The following is an 18,972-nucleotide window of genomic DNA, read 5'->3' as shown; positions in this document are numbered from 1 at the left end:
TAAAAATTAAGTAAAATTAAGTAAAAGACTTAAATAGAATAAGATAAAAAACAGGTAATAAGAATAAAAAATTATAAAAGGCAATACGTATAATACAAAATATGTACAACAGGTGTGAATTAAAAACTGTACAGATGTGCAGGATATTAGAGAGTGCAAAACTTAAAGTTAAAAATAAAAATACAGCAGTGTACGGACAATATAAAAGTCCAGTGTGCGTTAATGTAACATAGAGTCTGAATTAGAGTCTATTAAACATTCATGGAATATTGAGTGACTGAGGGGCTGGATGATTACTAATTACTTACTGTTTCAAAATAGCGACTCTGTTTCTCATAATAATAACAAAGCATCTCAATATAATGATAAACTTTCTCAAACCAATGTCTCTTAAATAATGAGATATCATCTCAGTATAATAACTCTTTGTCTTAAAGTATCCATCCATGCGCAGAACATTGCATTGTATAGCTTCATCTACAAATCCATGCTCGGACTGTTGCCCATTTACTTATCCAGCTACACCTGACATAATCAGTGCTTCTACAGCTTACGCTCCCAGGGTTTCATCGCTTTGTCCACCCCATCATTACGTACTGAACTCGGTAAAAAAGGCCTTTTCCTACTCTGCCCCATCAACCTGGAACCCACTACATCAGAATTTAAAGCTGTTCAGCTTAATTCAACGAGAGGATTCTAAAATACTGTAAAAAACATGTATTGTCTGTATTGAATGTCCTGTCTGTCTGTAACTCTGTGTTGTTACTTTAGAATAATGACTCAGTATGTCAAAATAATGACTCAAAATCTGAAAATGATTACTTACTATCTAAAATAAATAAGTATTCCAAAGTAATGACAGAATGTCTTAACATAACACCAAAAATAATGACTAATGATCTCAAAATGTGCATAAGTCTTGTTTTCTCTCATGTGCCAAAGTAACAGAAGTGAGTGGGTGAGACAGACAACGCTTAGCTGATCCAAATGCATGCCATTATTGAAGACTAGATTAGACTTGAGCTATTTCTGCCTCTCTGTTGACCTCTTTGTTGTCCTTGTTGTTATCTGTATGACTATTTCTATCTTCCAGTAAATTGTTCTTGGAACTTTGTTTTAGTACACCAGCGCCAAATTCCTTGCATGCGTGAACATACTCTGAAATAAAGCTTCTGTTTCTGAGACTCCGTTAGATTAAAAGTTGCTTTAATGACGAAAACTTTTGTAAAATGATGTGGATTATGGCTTTGGTAGTGAACTCTGTGTTTTTATACAGTTTACAGTTTGATGAGCAGCGGCCAGAGGCTGCCGCCCTGTGTTCAAATTCAGAAGTACAGCATACTGATTTCTGGTGACGTCATCATTCTGCGTCGTACAGGGGAAACGTGGGAAGAAGTGGAGCAAACAGCAAAGTGAAGCGTCTCCACGTGAACTGATGTGAACATGGCGTCGATACAGGAGCCAGAGGTCCAGTTCGCACAGAGATTAGCCTCCAACGAGAAGCCCATCCGGACCAAAGCGATAAAGAAACTGAGGAAGTACATAAATGTCAGGTCCCAGAAGGAATCAGGTAAGCTAGCATATCAGCGTTTGCTAGCTAGCTCTGGCAGAGATGCTAACAACACCTAAATCTAAACTATCACAAACTTAGTATTGGCATGGTGGTAACAAGACATTAATGTTTGAAAACGACTTGTTGGGTCAAAACCATAAATTACTATGTAAAGGGGAGATGTCCTTGTCTGACGCATATTCATGTGTGATGGGAATAAATGGGAGCCAATGCACACGTGTGGATGTAAGTTAGCTTCAGGTCAAAGGCTCATTTATTTCTAGCTAGCTAGTAACAAAGATAAACAATTACCTGTGTTACAACGTCGATAATAATTATTAGTTACTGAGTTTATAGGGACGTAATGTTACTTTGTAATGAATAAGCAGTATACCTGTTCTGAAGGTTATGCTGTGACTATAGCTCCTTTCATTAGTTGTCTTATAAAAAGACGAATCAATCATCATGACAGTCATCAGTGTTTGTATGCAGCTAACTAACCTTGACATGTGTCTTGCGTTTTCTCTATGGAAAGGTGGATTCACAGGTGATGAGCTGCTCAAGCTCTGGAAGGGTCTATTCTACTGCCTGTGGATGCAGGACAAACCACTGCTGCAGGTATGTTGAGCTAGTGTTTGTGAGCTCTGCTTACAGACACATTTAATCAGAGAACAAATGGTGGGTGTATGCAGAGCGCATTGAAGCCCCTTTCAGACATCATTATGCTAAAATGACTTGAATGATTTCCACGTGGGGTTGATTCTGGTAGAAGCAGGAAGACATTCTTCTGAGAGTTTCCATTGAGACTAGTTTGACATCTTATTCAACATCAGACATATCTGGTATATTTGTACCATCATACATGTTTGCAGATGATTGTTACATTTAAAATATTTTCAATCTTTGTTGTTAGAAGTACTTCTAGTCATTTTATCAGTTTAGTCAGCCACTTAAATTTGTCTGTTGACTAAGTCATTAAGACAATAACAAAACTGCTCAAAAATTATACTGCTCAAAATCCCATATGGGTCTGCATTTTTTTCTTCAATATTGGGTTTGAATTTGAACATTTTCCCACAATTGTTTTAATGTGATTATGCTCCTGTTCGTTCAGCCTCTCTCATGTGATATTATTTATTATGTTTCAGGAGGAGCTATCGAACCAAATCTCCGGCCTGATTAACAGCTTCCAGGATGTTGAAGGACGTAAGTTACCCATCTGTGGTTTCATGATACCATGTGATAAGAACAAGTATAAACCAGGTCATGGCCCCTGAGAGAAGCCCTGTTTTTCTTCTCCTGATGATGAGGATGATGATGATGATGATGATGGTGTGCTCCTGTTCCCTGCAGAGATTTTATACCTGGAGAGCTTCCTGCAGACCTTTAAAAGAGAGTGGACCGGTATCGACCGGCTGCGGATGGACAAGTTCTTCCAGGTGAGCGTGAGGAGAATGTTCAATGAGTTTGATCTTTTACAGTTTGTTGCTTAACTCTGGAAAAATTCAATGCTTTCATTAAAAACAATGTGCAGTGTGAAGTCTATGACCTCCGCACATGGATGCATATCTCAAGTTCAATCAACTTATCAATATACTCATAACAGATATTTGCAACAAATAAAATCTCCATCTTAGCACAATCTTTTTTTTCCAAACAAAGAAAGAGGATAAGTGATGTATTCTCTGTTTTATGGACATTACTATCATTTTCATTAAAGTAAAGGTCAAATGTTTAAGATAAAACTAGTGAAGCCCTGAACACTAAGTGATTTTTGATCTTGTTAAGCAATTAAACTGTTGATTAGAAAAATGAACTGTATGATAATCTTCAAATCTGCTGCAAAATTATTGACTTGCTGGTTGAATTTTATCCTAAAATAAACAGAATTAGTAAGGAAAGTAAACTTAGCCTTGCACCTCCAAACCTCTAAGAAATCAAATGTATTCAGGCCTGCTAGCTAGCTCTGGCAGAGATGCTAACAACACCTACATCTGCATCTCCTCTACATGCAGACCTGGGTTTGTTTTGCTATTTCTTAAGGTTAAACATGATCGTTGGCAGAGGAGGTGGTTAGTAATAACCACGCACCATGTTTACCAGCAGTGATAATCAGTCTTGTCTCGCTGTGTTTGACAGCAGTGTCCCGTGCCCGTTTACAGGCAGCTGACTCACAGACTCTGCAGCACAGCGGTCAGTTCACTCTGCGCTGTGGTGAAGAGCTGCACTAATGTGTTATCAGACCAACTTTTCTTGTAGATTAGTCGTGGAAGACGAGAAACTAGCGAGTTTTTGTTTTGCATCAAGCAACAAAAAAATTGGTCTTGCGATGTGACACTCGCACGTGAGTGCACCTCAAGTGCCATTTTGTCATTCTCCGATCACACGCCTGATTTAAACTGTCAAAGAAAAAAAGTTTGCAATCAATTGTCTGCAGTCTTTCATCAGAGTGGCTGAGTTTAATCTAAAATTGGTGATATTTGATTTAGTCTATCTGCTTGTTTTCTGTCAGAATAGAATCCAGCATCTGCCGCTCTGGAAAATAACGAGCTAAACTGCCAAATAAATCCGGCTGAAACTCCGAATAACAAAACACGTCTCTGCCCTGTAGCTCTAGTCGAGCACAGTGAGACTTGTTTGCTCTGATTGCTGTTGGATCAGGTGTTGGTACCTTCAGGAAGTCTGACAGACTGACTTGTTTTTACTGCCTGCAATGAACATCTGTAACCCGACTGTACTGACGGGGCGCCCGAACTCTGTCTGGTAAACAACGTGCAGGGTTTGGTGAGCGGCCAGCATGAACATCCGTTTAGAAAATGAAAGAAATGACATTCCTGTTGCTTAGTTTCGATCGTCGAACGCGTCTTCAGCGGTGCAGTTTAGTTTGTGTTGGTTACAAAAACAATGATTACCCTCTTGTTTCCTCTTACAGCTCGTTCGCTTCATGTTCAGACAAACTTTTGAGCTGCTGAAGAAGAAAAACTGGGAGAGCAGGTAATGAATGAAATGTGATTTTGTCACATCTAGTATCTTGTTACAAATATGTATTTTATTTTATTATTTGTAGATTTGTGTAAAAATGAAGCATTGAATCCTGATGGTTTTGACACATGGATGCAATGTGAGTTTGCTGTGAGTAACCGTGTTCACTGCTCCTCTCTCCTCAGCGTGGTGTCCAGATTTCTGGAGGTGCTGACAGCTCAGCTCCTGCAGAGCGCCAGCGGAGCGCCCAGCGGGTTGCAGTTCCACATCCTGGACCTCTACATGACGGAGCTGGCAGCTGTGGGCTCTGCAGAGGTACAGCAACACTGTCTCTAACATGTTCATGATGTTTGGGCTTTGAAAACAAGTCTTATTGCTGTGTCTTGAAGCAGTCTTGTTTTCTCTTCATAAGTGACCATGATTCATGCTAAACAGTTCACAAAGCTCACCACCTCTGTTACCTCTTGAGACCTGAAATAAACGAGACATAATACCTTGGTGGAAAGAACTAAAAAGGAGGAATTGGACCAAGTGGGGGAATTGGGATGCAGCCCAGGTAGATTGTAAAACCTTCAGCAGCACTTGATCTCGACTTGGCAGAGTCTGACATTCAGTTTTTCATCAATGATCCCTGGCAGTTGAAAAATGGACTACTTTATATAACCTTATAATCCCTGACTTTTCAAAACTTTTAAATTGCTTTTTAAAATTACATTTTTCGATGTCACAAAAAGGTATCTGCCCTGGTGGCAGATAAAATAAACGATTTTCTACCAGAGCCAAAATTTCCCCAGTATTTGGCAGGTTGCAGTTCGTTACTCCGTTCCCTGATCTGCAGATATTCTGTGCAGGTTTTAAGGTCTCACTGCTGTCAGACTGTGTGAGAAAAGTCTGGAAAAGAAAACTCTTGGATGACCTTATTTTTAACATTTATCCTCTTGTGTCCAGAGCAAAGAGGGGAAAACAACAATACGTTTTTTTGTCCTCTGTTGGATTTAATCTGCGCTCACACACAGGAGCGAGCCTCACTTCTGCTTCGTCTCAGAGTAATTATTCTCGTCCATCACAGTGCGGTCGTTTCTCTTCATCTGTCACAGCGGCCGGACGGAGCTGCAGCAGCTCACTGACCCTATCTTCACATTTTAAAGTTTTTTAATGAACGGTTCGACTGATTTATCATTTTAATTTAGCTTACCACAAGAGTAGAAGAGAGAGGATTCGATTAGATGTCAAATTGTTTTTTTCCAGTAGAAGAAAAAGTAATTGTTGTAACTTCCTGCTGCTGATCCACGACTGAATGAATCCAATCAGTTACACCTTTATTGATACTTCTCCATTACTTGTTGATAGAATTGACTCGACATGAGAAGATTAAACAGTTTTTTCATGTTGCAGAGGCTGTCGTGTTTGGCTGAGTTTGTCTGTAGGCTTATGTAGGAACATAAGTTACAAAGAGCTTAAAATAAAAGCTCAATTTGCCCTCAAGTGCTCAATAGCTTTTTTAGTTACACACAGTGACGCATGAGAAACAGTATGGCAGGCTGTAAACTTTACAAAGTGATGGCGGTGTGACTCCGGTCCTCAGGCTGCTCTGACGTTCTCTGCTCCGATGTCGACCGTCGGTTTAGTCGGTAAAACCACGCTGGGCTGACGGTCCTGTGAGCAGCCCGCTGTCAGGATGCTCTGTGCAGGGCTCTGATTTTATAAGTGAGTCTGAGCAGGACGCACACGTCTGCTCTCGCTGACTGTGGAGATCGAGTGTTTTTACATCACAGATGAAAAAGGCTTTAAACAGAAATGACATTAATGCAGGCTGATGAAGGAGTTTAGTGCAGGTATGAACTAGAGGTCTTCACAGGTCCAAAATGTTGTGCCCGAACCCAAAGAGACCCAGAAAAGTACGACCCGGAACCGAGCTGGACCCGTCTATTATTTGAAAGCTGGGGCCCGGACCCGTGCAGGACTGAGAAATGATCAGCACCGACTTCACAGCTGATTGCTACTTACAAGTTACCGTTCGTCAGCTGCCTGTCCTACCTTAATGTGACGCTCTCTCCTGAGCCTGGCCGTGCAGATAATCCATCCTCGTTGCCAAGACAGTTTATTAAACACATCCAGGGTTTCTGTTATCCATGTCGTGTTGATAAAAACAGGAATGCTAATCCACTCCTTGTTTCAGATTAAAAGTCCACTTGCTGTCCCGCAGACTGATGACAAATGCGTGGCTCGTTTAGAAGCAGCTTTGCTGTTTTGTTGCATCGAGCATCATAAAGATAACTACGATTCCTTTCAAACAATGATAACCTTTAGCCGACTCTATCATCCGTGCTGTCCCACTCTGACCTGTGATCTGACCCTTCACCTCCAAAAGCAGCTGGAGCACTCGCTCAGCCAGGTCATTAGTGCCACCTTGTGGCCAAAGCTGCACTTAGCTTGCACTTTCTCTGCACGTCACACAAACACGCAGTATTTACATCATGACCAGCACTTTCTAAACACAGCCAGGTCCACTCGGGTATTAGGCATAATGTTGATCAGACCCGGAACCCGGGGTTATAATAAGTCCCGGACTGGACCCGTGAAGACCTTAACAAAGGCTGCATTGATCAGGTTTATAAAATGTCTTATTCAAATGTTAACTTTGATGCAGGAGTTATCCCCTTTACATGCCACTAGCTTTTTCATACATTGAATTTAGCTGCATATTGAGTGAGGCCACATTCAGCTATGAAGCCCAGGATGTAGACAAGCAAACACAACTGCATAACACTCATCATTAGGAGATGGTCATTACCAGTCCTTGACTCCCATCCCTCACTTCTTTATGAGGAAGTTTTCAATGTTCCGTTAACGTGATGTTTTCTTTCCTTTCACAGCTCACTGCCGAGCAGAACTTGACGTTCATCGAGCCGTTCTGCAAAACAGCAGCAAAAACAAAAGAGTAAGTCCTCGTCGACTCACTTCCTCTGCCTGATTAAAATGCCGTCCCTCACACGAGGAATATGTATGTGCTGCATGTCCTCTTTCTGTTCTTGATTCTGCTGCAGCAGCTGGAGTTTTGCTGAATTCGTGTTCGCTGAAAACCTCACAAGTTTCTTTGGTTGTTTGCACAACCTGTGACATGTTTCTTTATTTGCATTTCAAAGCTTCTCTGCAGCTTTCAATCAGCCTGAGCAGAATACTCGCAGAATATTAAACACGTCACGAACAGCTTTCTTTACTCATCCCGTCTGCTCACTGGGTCATCTGTCCCTCTCTCTGTGATTGTTTTTCCAGTCGCAGTCTTTTCGGAGCCATCTGCAACAGCATCTTCAGCACCATCATCGACCAGGCTCCCTTCGCTATCTGTGAGTTGATGAAGGAGGTGAAAGGAGCACATGAGTCAGACTCGGACTCAGGTCAGGCTTCTGAAGAGGACGACGAAGAAGAGACAACAACAAGCAAATTAGTCGCCAAGAGAGGGAAGCAGGTGAACGGTACGTCTGCAGAGAAACACAGGACTGGATTTCTCTTGATAAAAACAGAGCAATGAAATGTCAGAAATAGTTGCAGATAGAAAATCATTAATTACAGATCTCTAGATTTGTGTCCTTTATTGGAATATAAATGAGTAACATGCACAAATGACTGAGTGATGCTCAATGAGAGCTGCACAATCAGAACCCGATGAAAATCCTAAACACGGCCGGGGGAAATATACAAATTGCAGAAGCTGAATTTTAAGATTTTAAGATGCGTGCTGGTTTCTTGTTTTCAGGTACAATATCAGATGAACAAGAAGAAGAAGATGATGATGATGATGATGATGATGAGGAGGATGTTGATGTGGATGATGATGATGATGATGAGCTTCTTCACCTGGAAGAGTCGGACACAGAGGAGCCAGGAGACGAAGACATCGGACCAGTCCTACAGGTGAAGTTTGGCAATCTCAGTTTTATCAGTATTGGGCAGCCCGAGAACTGTGTCATCAAAGCTGTGACCTAACGTACACATGGAGCAGAGCCGATGTTCACTGAGGAGAGTAAATGCTGCATTTAAAGAAAGTTTCAGGTCGAACAAACAGAAAATCGATGGTTTTAAAAACAGCAAGTTTTCTGATTGCAGCCTGAAAGTGTTTCAGCAGGTTGATTAGTGTGTCGCTCGTTCTGAGGGATCAATCTGCGCGTCAGAACAACTCGGGTTGGTGACACAGGAAGTGTTGATGAATGTAGTTTCTTATGATCTGTGTGTGTGTGTGTGTTTGTAGTTCGACTACACTACCCTGGCAGACAAACTGTTTCAGTTAGCCAGCCGGAGCAGCACGCCGAGCCGCAACAGACAGAGACTCTACAAGATCATCAAAGTGTGAGTAGAAGCTCCCTTGTGTGTGTGTGTGTGTGTGTGTGTGTGTGGGCATGTGTGGGCATGTGTGGGCGTGTGTGTGCGCGCGTGTGTGTGTGTGTGTGTGTGTGTGTGGGAGTGTGCGGGCGTGTGTGTATGCGGGCGTGTGCGCGCGCGTGTGTGTGTATGCGGGCGTGTGCGCGCGTGTGTGTGTGTGTATGCGGGCGTGTGTGCGTGTATGCGGGCGTGTGCTTTTTAATGACAGATTGTTACCAGCATTGATCAGCATGACGCATACTCAGAGTTCAGAGCTTTTCTTAAGAAAAACTTCTAAAAGAAACTTTGTCAGTGATTATTTAACTTTAGGATCAGTGTTTATTTTCCCCTTTTGTGCAGTGGTACTGTGTAAGTATTTATTCAGTACATGTAGGGTGTCGAGTTCAATTCTACATCTAAAACACAGACAAATATGCTTTCGACCGACCGCCTATCAATATTTCTTTCTCTCCAACTGCTTATTTGCAAACTTAAAGGATAAAAACACTTCAAAGACAGCACAGCGTAGCTCACCGACAGCCTGCAGCTGCAATATTGTCGTAGTATTGGGAATAATAATGTAACACTAGTGTTCATGTGCACAAATTTACTGGCATAGATAGAGAGATACTTTATTGATCCTGAGGGAAGTTTAAGAAATGTCGCTGCCAGTGTAGAACAAAAAAATAAAATTGAATGGAAAATGTTTTTTGGTAAATCCTGACACCTCCAGTCTGAGAATGTTTAGTGGTTTCAACACCAAAACAAGAAACTTGAATAAATAATATAAAACTTTGTTTAAAGTTCTTTTTGCCGTACTTGTAAAAACCTGATTGGCCGATACTTACAGTCTGGTGTGCTGAGCATGTTTCATTAATACAAATAAATACAATAAAGTTGCAAAACTTGTTCAGGTCAAGTCCTGATGGACGACTTTGCTGAATTTACCAAGAGAACAAAACTGATCACTTTGAGGCCTGTGGAGACTTCTGCACTTTGTACATTTCTTGTATACGTAACTGTGTCCAAGCAGGCTGCTGTGTTGTTCTTCAGAAACTTTATGAATCAGCCAATAAAAACATGTTAAAGTTATAATCTCAAAGATCTCAGTTTCGTTCTCTTTGGTGGCACCGATGGCGATAAGCACACGTCCCAGATATCCAGACAGTGTCGCATGTGTGACGTCCACGGTTGGCTCCGGTTGTAACTCTTGATTTTCCTGGCTGACGGTCGCTTTCCTTTTCAGACTGTTTGCTTCATCTGAGCGTCGAGTTTGTTTCTTCTTCTTTGGATTTTCACTTCTTGTTGAAGTTGTATCTGTAGTCATCCATCTTTTCTTTGTTTGTTCAGCCATAGTAGATTACTGTTTACTCGCAACACTTGCAGAGAGCGGAAAAGCAGCCGCTTAGCTCCACCTACCCTCTCTGGCAGACCAACCACTGCTGGCTGATGGAAAACGCGTCACTAACTGGGCGCCGCCACAGACACCCAGCCCATAATAATACTATATACTGCAGATGCAAAGGCTTTCATCAGGTTGCCACAGGCTCAGTCACCATTGTGTTACCTCATTCAGAGAGAGAGAGAGACTTACAGACATTTTACATGGAAATCAATATAAACTATTGCCATCAGTCTGATCTGAAATTAAATACCGAGTTAAATCCCTCATCTAAAGTACGTGAAAGGGCCTTGAGTACTGTCTTCTGTGTTGTGACATGTTAAGTCAAATGTATGTGTTTTGTAATCACAATCACAATTGAACAAACAGTATCAATGATAATCTGCAGTTGAGTTTCGATGCTTTGTTGAGTTGTTGGTTTGATCCTGCAGCGTGAATCATCTCTGCTTGAATCCAGACTAATGTTTCTTCTTCTCTCTCCTCGTGTTGACCCTCAGACTGCGTGACATCAGTGAAGGTAAGAGCTGACCATCAAATCGTCTTTTTCTTCACACTTTATATTATATATTTATAAAAACAGAATCACTGTTCTTGACCTTTGACCTCACACCGTCTCCTCCTGGATTCCCCCTCAGGCGTCTTCCCTCAGGACGAGTATCCAGAGGAGGTGTCCACGGATGAAGATGATGACATGTTCGGCAGCAGGAAGAGGATGAAGAGAGGAGGGCGGCACATGGAGGACGAGGAGGAGGAGGGGGAACCAGCAGCCAAGAAGAAGAAGAAGAAAGGTATGTGGAAAGCTAGCACCTGTAACTGTTAAACATCCTGCACTTACCTGCGAATAACTAGGAAACTGTTTTGTGTCTCTGCTCCTTCAGGGAAGAAAAAGGAGGCGTCCAAACCAGACAAGCAAAGCAAAGACTCAGGGAAAGACGACAGTGAAGCAGCTGACGAGACTGCAAATAATGACAAGAAAAAGAAGAAGAAAAGGAAGAAGAAGAAGAAGAAAGCAGGACAGGGTGAGGAAACTACCAAGGTGTCTGAAGAGGGAGAGATTGTAGCTGTAAGTACAAGTGAAGAGACTGAAGGAGCTCAGACGGAGTGTTCACAAGAAGATTTAGCTAAAGAACAGACCGAGAGCTCGGTCTCATCTGTAAAAGTTACAGAGGCAGCGACAGCAGAGGGTCCGCCAGAAACTCTGGTTCTGTCTGAGGTGCAGAAACAGCCTTCAGTTACAGTCACAGAAGAAAGCAGCCAGCAAACTCCCTGCTCAGAGCAATCTGAAAACTTACAGAGCAAGAAGCTGGAACCTGAGGCAGCAGAGGAGCAGCCGGCAGAGCCACAGACTTCCTCTGAAGTCGACGCTGCAGTCTCAGAGAAGAAGAAGAAGAAAAAGAAGGGCCTGAAGTCACAAACAGACGGGACCCTGGTCGACAAAGAGGCTGAAATCACGACAAACACACCTGAGACTCCTGCCAAGAAGAAGAAGGGTCTGAAGGCTAAGCAGGACCCCGAGGAGTGCGAGGCTGACTCACAGGTTAATGGTGCGAGCACAGAGGCAGATCTCCCAGCAGCACCTTGTGAGGATTCAGTGGGAAATGAAATAACTGATGCTGTAACCCTGGCCAAGAAGAGGAGGAAGAAAAAGAGCCTGCAGGCTGCTGCTGATGAGGCCCAAAAGGTCGAGCCTGCTGCCGAGGAAGAGGAGAAACAGGTCGAAGCTGAAATCCCGCCACAAGATGAAACGACTGTGCCACTTAAAAAGAGGACAAAGAAACGGAGCGAGGAGGAGGAAACAGCTGAGCCTGCGGATGAAAGCGCTGTAACCCCGCTGAAGAAGAAAAGGAAAAATAATCAAAAAGAATCTGCGGTTTCAGTGGAAGAGGAAGCAGCGGTGGTGGAAGCGGCTCAGGTGCTGGATGCTGAGGAACCGCTTTGTGAGAACACCATGACAACCCCGGCAAAGAAGAAGAAGAAAAAGGCCGTGAAGCCGGCGGCAGCAGCTCAAGTGGACGACATCAAAGATCCGTTGCAGGTGGCTGGCAGCGAAGACGCCGAGCTCCAGCTGGGAGACTCAGAGGTGCTCTCTTCCTCTGGGAAAGCAGCCAAGAAGAAGAAGAAGAAGATCCCCGTGGTGTTCGAGTTCGAGGCTGACGAGCTGGAGGCGGCTGCATCGATCAACGGCCTCGCAGAGGAAGAGACAAACGGAGGCAGTGTGAGTGTTCGAAGAGGTTAAACGTTCCAGATGAGATTAAACTATCCGATAACTCTGATTGACTTCTAATTGATTTTCCATTTCAGGATGTTGGAGAGCCGTCGACTCCTCTGAGCACTAAAAAGACAAAGAAGAAGGCGAAGGCGAAGGCGAAGGCGTCCTCGGGGTCGGATTTCATCACTTTTCAGAGCAACGCTGGCGTTCCAACACCGCTCTTCTGCAAAACCAAGGGAGGCCCCCGCACCCCGCTGTCCAGCAAGAAGGTAAGCATCAGAAGCTTAAAGGACTCGTTCACACATGAAGTTGTTTTAGTAGAATCTTAAAACCTGGACAAACGAGCAAAACTCTCTCCTTTGTTCGGAGTGGGAGAGAGAATAGTTTCACTCAAGTGTATTTCTTTCTTTAATGGTGCTTGAATATAGTTTCCGTCTCCTGAATCAATTCTCTTTTTGCACGAGCTCCTTTTTCCACCAGCTGTTACAGACGGCCCAGGAGACTCTCAGACTAAATCACTTTTCATGCCGTGGGGCAGAGCCAGAGTGTCAGGCTGCAAACCAAAGCGCTGATGTGAGGAACCATTAAAAGACAAAGTTCCTCCTCCAGTTAAATAAGAAAAGTGATGATAAATATAGTGTAGTGCCTTTCAGCCAGGCATAAAAACACTTCTTTTCTTGTCACGCCGAAGAGCACCGGAGAGACAGATGTTTAACATTAAACTGCTTCGTTCAGCTTCTTTAACATTTTCAATAACTTGCTGTGTTGTTTATAAGATAAGGAGATAAATCTATATGACTATGCCCCCGTTAAAAACCTCGTTAACCATGTCAGCTGAAGGAATCCTAAACTACAAACAAGGAAAAAGCGGAGTGAATATTTGCTGCAGCACGGCTCGCTGAGCGTCAGGAGACACTGACGTGTTTTTACCGGTTTGATTATAACAACAATAAATTCCTCAGTGTCTTTGTTGGTGATGCAAATATGGTGCGGCATCAGGGTTTACCGTTTACATGACAAACCAATCATCATGACGGTAGATGAGCGACTTCTGCAAGGTACAATCACTGTTTCTAATCAATGGTGTCTTTGCAGCGAGGGATGTAACGTCTGTCTCCTCTGAAACAAACGGTCCGTCTCCGTCCGTGCAGCGCTCGAACATCATTTCAAAGTTGTCGGTGCAGAGTTTGACAAACCGACTGAGTGAGTAATAGATACAATAGAGACCTAACCACCGTAACATCTTCACTGGTTACTAACCCTGTCTCCGGCGCGTTTGTGATGTCAGACGGTGACGCAGCAGAAAAGAGAACGACAGGAGGATACTTCACTGGCAATGGGAAAAGAGGCAATCGGCATCTATCGGCGGGTCTTCCCATATCTGAAATACCTGTGTCTGCGCGCTAATTTTGGTGGGAAACGGGTCTGACAGGAAAGTGAACAACGGCTTGGCTCGTTAGTTTCCTCCATTGGTTTGTAGCAGGCAGCGTATTATCGCCATCTCACCTTAAACGTGACAGCATTCTGGGACTCTGGAAAGCAGATTACTCATTTGTTCGGGGCTCAGCGTTTCTGCTGTGCTTCAATTCTGAATTCAATCACATCATTACAGTTTGAACCATTAATAATTCCCCAGGTTCGAACAATATATCGAATTTTGATTAAATAGTGAAAGGCTGCACTGAATCGAGCAGCACCCAAACTGACCTTTTACCAGAATCAGAATTCAGATGAAGCTCATTTAACGCCTTTCATTCAGTGCAGTCTGAGCGCTGTGATGTTGACTGAAGCCTGATTAAAATCTTTCCAGAAGGTCACTTATATTTAAAAGTTTTGGAGTTGAGTCAGAGCAGCGATCTCAATCTATTTCAGATAAATTGGTCAGCAGATCCAGACTGCTGCTTTTAAGAAGTGGCTGAACACCAGTTTTCAGCGATTTTATAAAAATGCTTTGAAAGAATTGAGCCATTTTAGTCGAGCCGTTTCCGAGCAACAGAAAACACTTTTGAAACAGTTGAATAACAGCTGATGGAAGAAAAAGATGCCCTAGCTTCCTACAAAGTTTTCTTAATGGTTGGACTGAATGTTGCCAAATTGTTCAATAGTCAGGTGAAAGAAATTTGCTTCCATTTTTTGACACTTATTCAATCGCTAAATTGTTACAACTTCAGACGTTTGGAAAGATGAGTCACTGCACAAGACCAGAAAACATTTTTAAAAAAACATGACGTCAAGAACATCAAAACACAATCAACAATTGTTTGAGAGGAGAGCTGCTTTTTATTCTTGATGAGAGAAACGGATTTCTGCAGCCCGACAGTCGGAGAAATGTAGTTCCATCTGTAGGTGTTCGTAGTTTACAGAGCCGTCACTTCATCCATGGTTCAGCCCGTGGTTCAAACATAATGTAAAGATGTTTATAGCAGGAAACATGAGCATGATTAAAAAAAGGCAGATATTTAACCTGAAACTGTTTTTACTGGTTTTAATCACCGGGTCAGCTTGTTTTGGAGGGGGGGGGGGGCCTCTGTGGATACTTCGGCGCCTGTTAAAGACTTTCAGAGTGATTAACAGTGAATGAATCCTAACCTACAAACAAGCAAAGCACCTACAAAACAAGCTCGTGGCAGCTCGGCTCACAGCCCCTCCTGACCTCCTGTGTCTGCTGAAGAGCGATGGAGAAACATTGAACATCAGTTTCATGTTAAAAATCAGAGTTTTCATCATCCAGTCTGTTTATTTTAGAGACGAGGACTCAGAACAAAGAACGATGAGACTCAGTTTAAGTTTACCGCCTGCCTGTTGCTCCTGCGCTGCTCTGTGTACAACGATGCAGCTAAAAACGTGCAGACATTTCACTGTCAGCTCAGGGTCATCTCCTCTGAATGGAAGAGTTGACAGTGAACAGATCACAGTAAATTTCAAGGTACATGATGGATTTGAATTGAAGCAGCAGAGCAAAGAGAAGACTTTATATTAGTTCTGCTGTTGGACTCTGAGTTCATGAACTGCTGGAGTGGGCGGCCACCTGAGGACGTGCCTTTATTTAATCTTTGAACGACCGGCTGAAAATATAAAGACCCATCACAGGCCTGATTACTTATTTATTTTCTCTGCAGCAAAGTCTGTTTCTGTTGTGTAAAATATTTCATGTGGTTTTTAAATGTACTACATCAGACAGATGATCTCGACAGGTTTCAAAGGCCTGAGGACATTCTTCAGATACAAACATTAAAATACGTCTCTCGGTCAACAGTTGATTTGTTTTGGCTTTTTAAATAATAAAACAAAAGTTTTGATTTAAAGAAGAAAACTTAAAAGCAACATCACCCAAAGACTAAAACTTTTAATATCTGTAAGGTTGGAGTAAATCCGAGCTCATCTTAACGTTTGTTTCAGGCAGATGTAGCATAGAAACTAAATGTTGCTTCAACATGATTTATTTTTTTCCCTTTAAACTAAATAAGCACGCTCATTCGTATTTGAGCATCCTTAGGAGGATAATTAAATCCATAACAGATTAACAAAGACAGATGTTTCAGCACAGATTGTATAAAAAGATGGCTGACGTGACAGCTCCCTAAAAGTAAAGCCAAACCCTCTCTGTCGCCCCCTGCTGACTGGCTGCAGTATAGCTCATGAAGCCCGCCTCCTCCATGTTAACAGATGGGACATGAGTCAAACTATAAAATCAAAATACGCGTCAAATACATTTTTCTCCAACATGGTTTCTGTCATTGTAGTTAGTTCTTATCATGCTGATTTATGTCCAAGTGTTCATTTTTCTGACAGGTTTACTTTTAATTAGTTATTTGATGCTATAAAAGGGGGTGTGGCCTCATGATTGACAGCTCTGTTGACAAATGGGGCTCCTGCAGCGTTCTGTTCCTGAGTAGCAGAGTAGAGGAGGAGTTGAACACGACAGTCACTGAACTTTCCATAAGCGTGAATATCTGCTTCAGACCGACACAAGAAGCTGTTCTGCTGTTAAACACGCCGGCGTGCCGGATCTTTGACGTTTCATCGGTAAACTAAATGTGTGTTTTGATTAGCGAATCACCACCAGCACATCTCTGCTGCACACACTCTGGATACAAACGAGCGAGATGGCAGCGCCTGCTCGGGGGGGATGTTGGCTTCACTTTTGTACAACGAGAGGAGGTGGAGACGCGTCGTTCATCTTTATATACAGTCAATGGTTCTACCTATAAACCGATTGTGTTCTTTTATTCTTAATTTCTCATAACATCTAAAAAATGTCCTCCCTCGTGGCATAAAACCTGAAACTGTCCCTCCTTTATTTTGCACTTCTTCTGTTCTCTGACAGAAAAGATCATGAGCTGCGTTTTAAATGTGTCCAATTGACTTCTTTTCCGTTTTTATTCCACAGAAGAGCCTAACTCCTAAATCAGAGTCCAAGAAGGTGACCTTCGGCCTCAAGAACAACAAGACAGCAGGTGAGAGATTGATAACACATCATTTGTATGTATTCAGAGTCAGTATTATCAAATGCTGTTTCCAAGGTCAAGAATGAACTTTGACCCCCAGCTCAGCTACCTGTTGTCATTGTCACAACAGCTCTCTAACAGTGTCGTGTCATGTTGCAGAGTTTAGGAAGACTGATCGCAGCCTGCTGGTGAGTCCGGACGGCTCGTCTCGAGTGCCCTTTGACCCTCAGCAGAAACCCAAGTTCGGGGTCTTAAAGTCTCCTCCCACACCGCTCTCCATCCGAGTGAAGAAGACCCCGAAAGGCAAGAAGAGCATCTGTAATACTCCGAAGAGCACGCCCAAACGAAGGCCCTCAGCTGCAGACTTCTTCTAACACCCTCCCTGACAGACTGTAGATACAGACGTTAAAGGACTGATTCACATCACACCCTGTTTGGACTGATTTATAAAGAGGTATTTTTATGTTTATCTGATGTCAGTGTTTCCTCTTTGAGTGACGCAACGTTTGAATAAAAGTTACTCATTCCAGTTTTCCAATTTTACCACATTTTCAGTTTGAGTATTTTTTTTATTTTGTCCTTTAAAAACATTTTTCTAAGAATATGAGGTACAATAAAGAATTTATAATTTACTTTAACTCCTTATAAAGTTTAAAGGTCAAGTTATGTGTTCCTCTGTATAACTCAGGTGATGTTACGAGACCGAAGGCCTCATTCAGAAAAACTCGAGCCCTGCAGGAATCAATGATTTTCCCCGACCAGTCCATCAACACAGCGGGATGTAACTGCAGAGGCCTCTGACCGTATAAACTTTGCAGGGTTGTCGGATGTTCTGTTGATTTAAATTATCTTATGTTTAGTTTAAAGCATAAGGAGGCAGCTTAGAGAAACCAGCAAGAGTGTTCTGGATTTTGAAGACTCCCCCGCACACGGACGTGCCCTGCCTCACTGTCAGTGCAGGATGAGTCCAGGGAGCGTCACCGTGCCAACCATCTCTAATTTCCTATCTGCTAATCTTGTGCGACTAGTTTACAGGGGCCGTATCTTCTGCATGGTTATTCTCACATTTTCATGGGTTTCACATGTTTGGGTGTTTATCATTCACAGTGAAAAAGTGAAAACTGCATAATTCTGTGTTTTTCCAGAATGACATCTTTATAAAGGTCGCCTCTGAAACGGGCTGCTCAGAACCGCTGCAGGTTTCTGTGTAGACCCTTGCTTTGGCTGAAATCAACCAATTATCATTCACCGTCATTCACCTCAGGCTGCCTTCCTGCACTAGCTTGTAGTCATCAAGATTTCAGCTTACCATTCTGATACCTCCCGGCAATTCTGGCTCGTACATATAAGGCCGAATAACCGACCCTAGAGCGGCCATGTTTTCTACAGCTTTGGAGTGACAGTGCAGTGCAGCCGCTCCACACATGGGGGAGGGGCTACACAGTCCCTCCACCTGACCTTTGAATGGCATAAAGGCTTGTTTGTTTCAGGAGGAAGGAGAGCCTCCGAAAAATAATTAAAACAAACTTTATCAGCGTGATTGGAAAATTAATTGCATGGCTAAAATATGTCCCCTTTAAGAGTTGGCACTGAGTGCACCAAGCAGGCAGGTAAGACATTAAATCATTGTATTAATGGATGGACTTTTTACAGGCATGCAACAGACACCAGATTATTTTGTTTATTTCCAACAAATAGAACTAATTAGTTTCTCCAATAAATTGACTTCCCTTGTTTTAACTTGCATGTAGTTTTTACTGTCTGTAATAACAGATTGGGAAAACTTTAATTTAAAACAAATAACTTCGAGGAGCTTTATATTGAAAAGAAAACGGGGTTTTCTCTGAACCCCAACCCTCTTAAAGGTAGTGGAGATGCATCATATGTTGTGCTCAGAAAGTCTGCGGATGGTGTTCAGCTTTTTAAATCGAGCACTGAGAAAGAAGCAGAGCCGTACTCTTGTGACCAGACTGCCAAAGCAGGAAGTCAAACTTAGTGCAAAGCTCCATAAAGCCGGGAT

The 18,972-nt window shown here is 42.6% G+C and overlaps 1 protein-coding gene across 1 annotated transcript; it reads left to right on the top strand.

The window, feature by feature from the left end:
• The first annotated feature begins 1,384 nt into the window (after positions 1-1,384).
• On the top strand, positions 1,385-17,495 carry LOC138592843 (ribosomal RNA processing protein 1 homolog B-like). The gene is made up of 16 exons (XM_069663728.1): positions 1,385-1,570; positions 2,088-2,170; positions 2,701-2,758; positions 2,906-2,991; positions 4,485-4,546; positions 4,720-4,849; positions 7,411-7,475; positions 7,811-8,010; positions 8,292-8,449; positions 8,784-8,881; positions 10,793-10,812; positions 10,931-11,083; positions 11,174-12,510; positions 12,597-12,773; positions 16,895-16,961; positions 17,112-17,495. Exons 1-16 carry the CDS (start codon positions 1,444-1,446, stop codon positions 17,324-17,326), a joined length of 3,036 nt encoding a protein of 1,011 aa, XP_069519829.1. The 5' UTR covers positions 1,385-1,443; the 3' UTR covers positions 17,327-17,495.
• The last annotated feature ends 1,477 nt before the right edge of the window (positions 17,496-18,972 follow it).

This window comes from Semicossyphus pulcher, unplaced genomic scaffold (genome assembly GCF_022749685.1).
Source record: "Semicossyphus pulcher isolate SPU_LCO1_2020_fin unplaced genomic scaffold, fSemPul1.0.p SCAF_15, whole genome shotgun sequence".
NCBI classification, from domain to species: domain Eukaryota; kingdom Metazoa; phylum Chordata; class Actinopteri; order Labriformes; family Labridae; genus Semicossyphus; species Semicossyphus pulcher.
The sequence above is the reverse complement of the archived record's forward strand: the minus strand, read 5'-3'. Positions and strand labels throughout refer to the sequence as shown.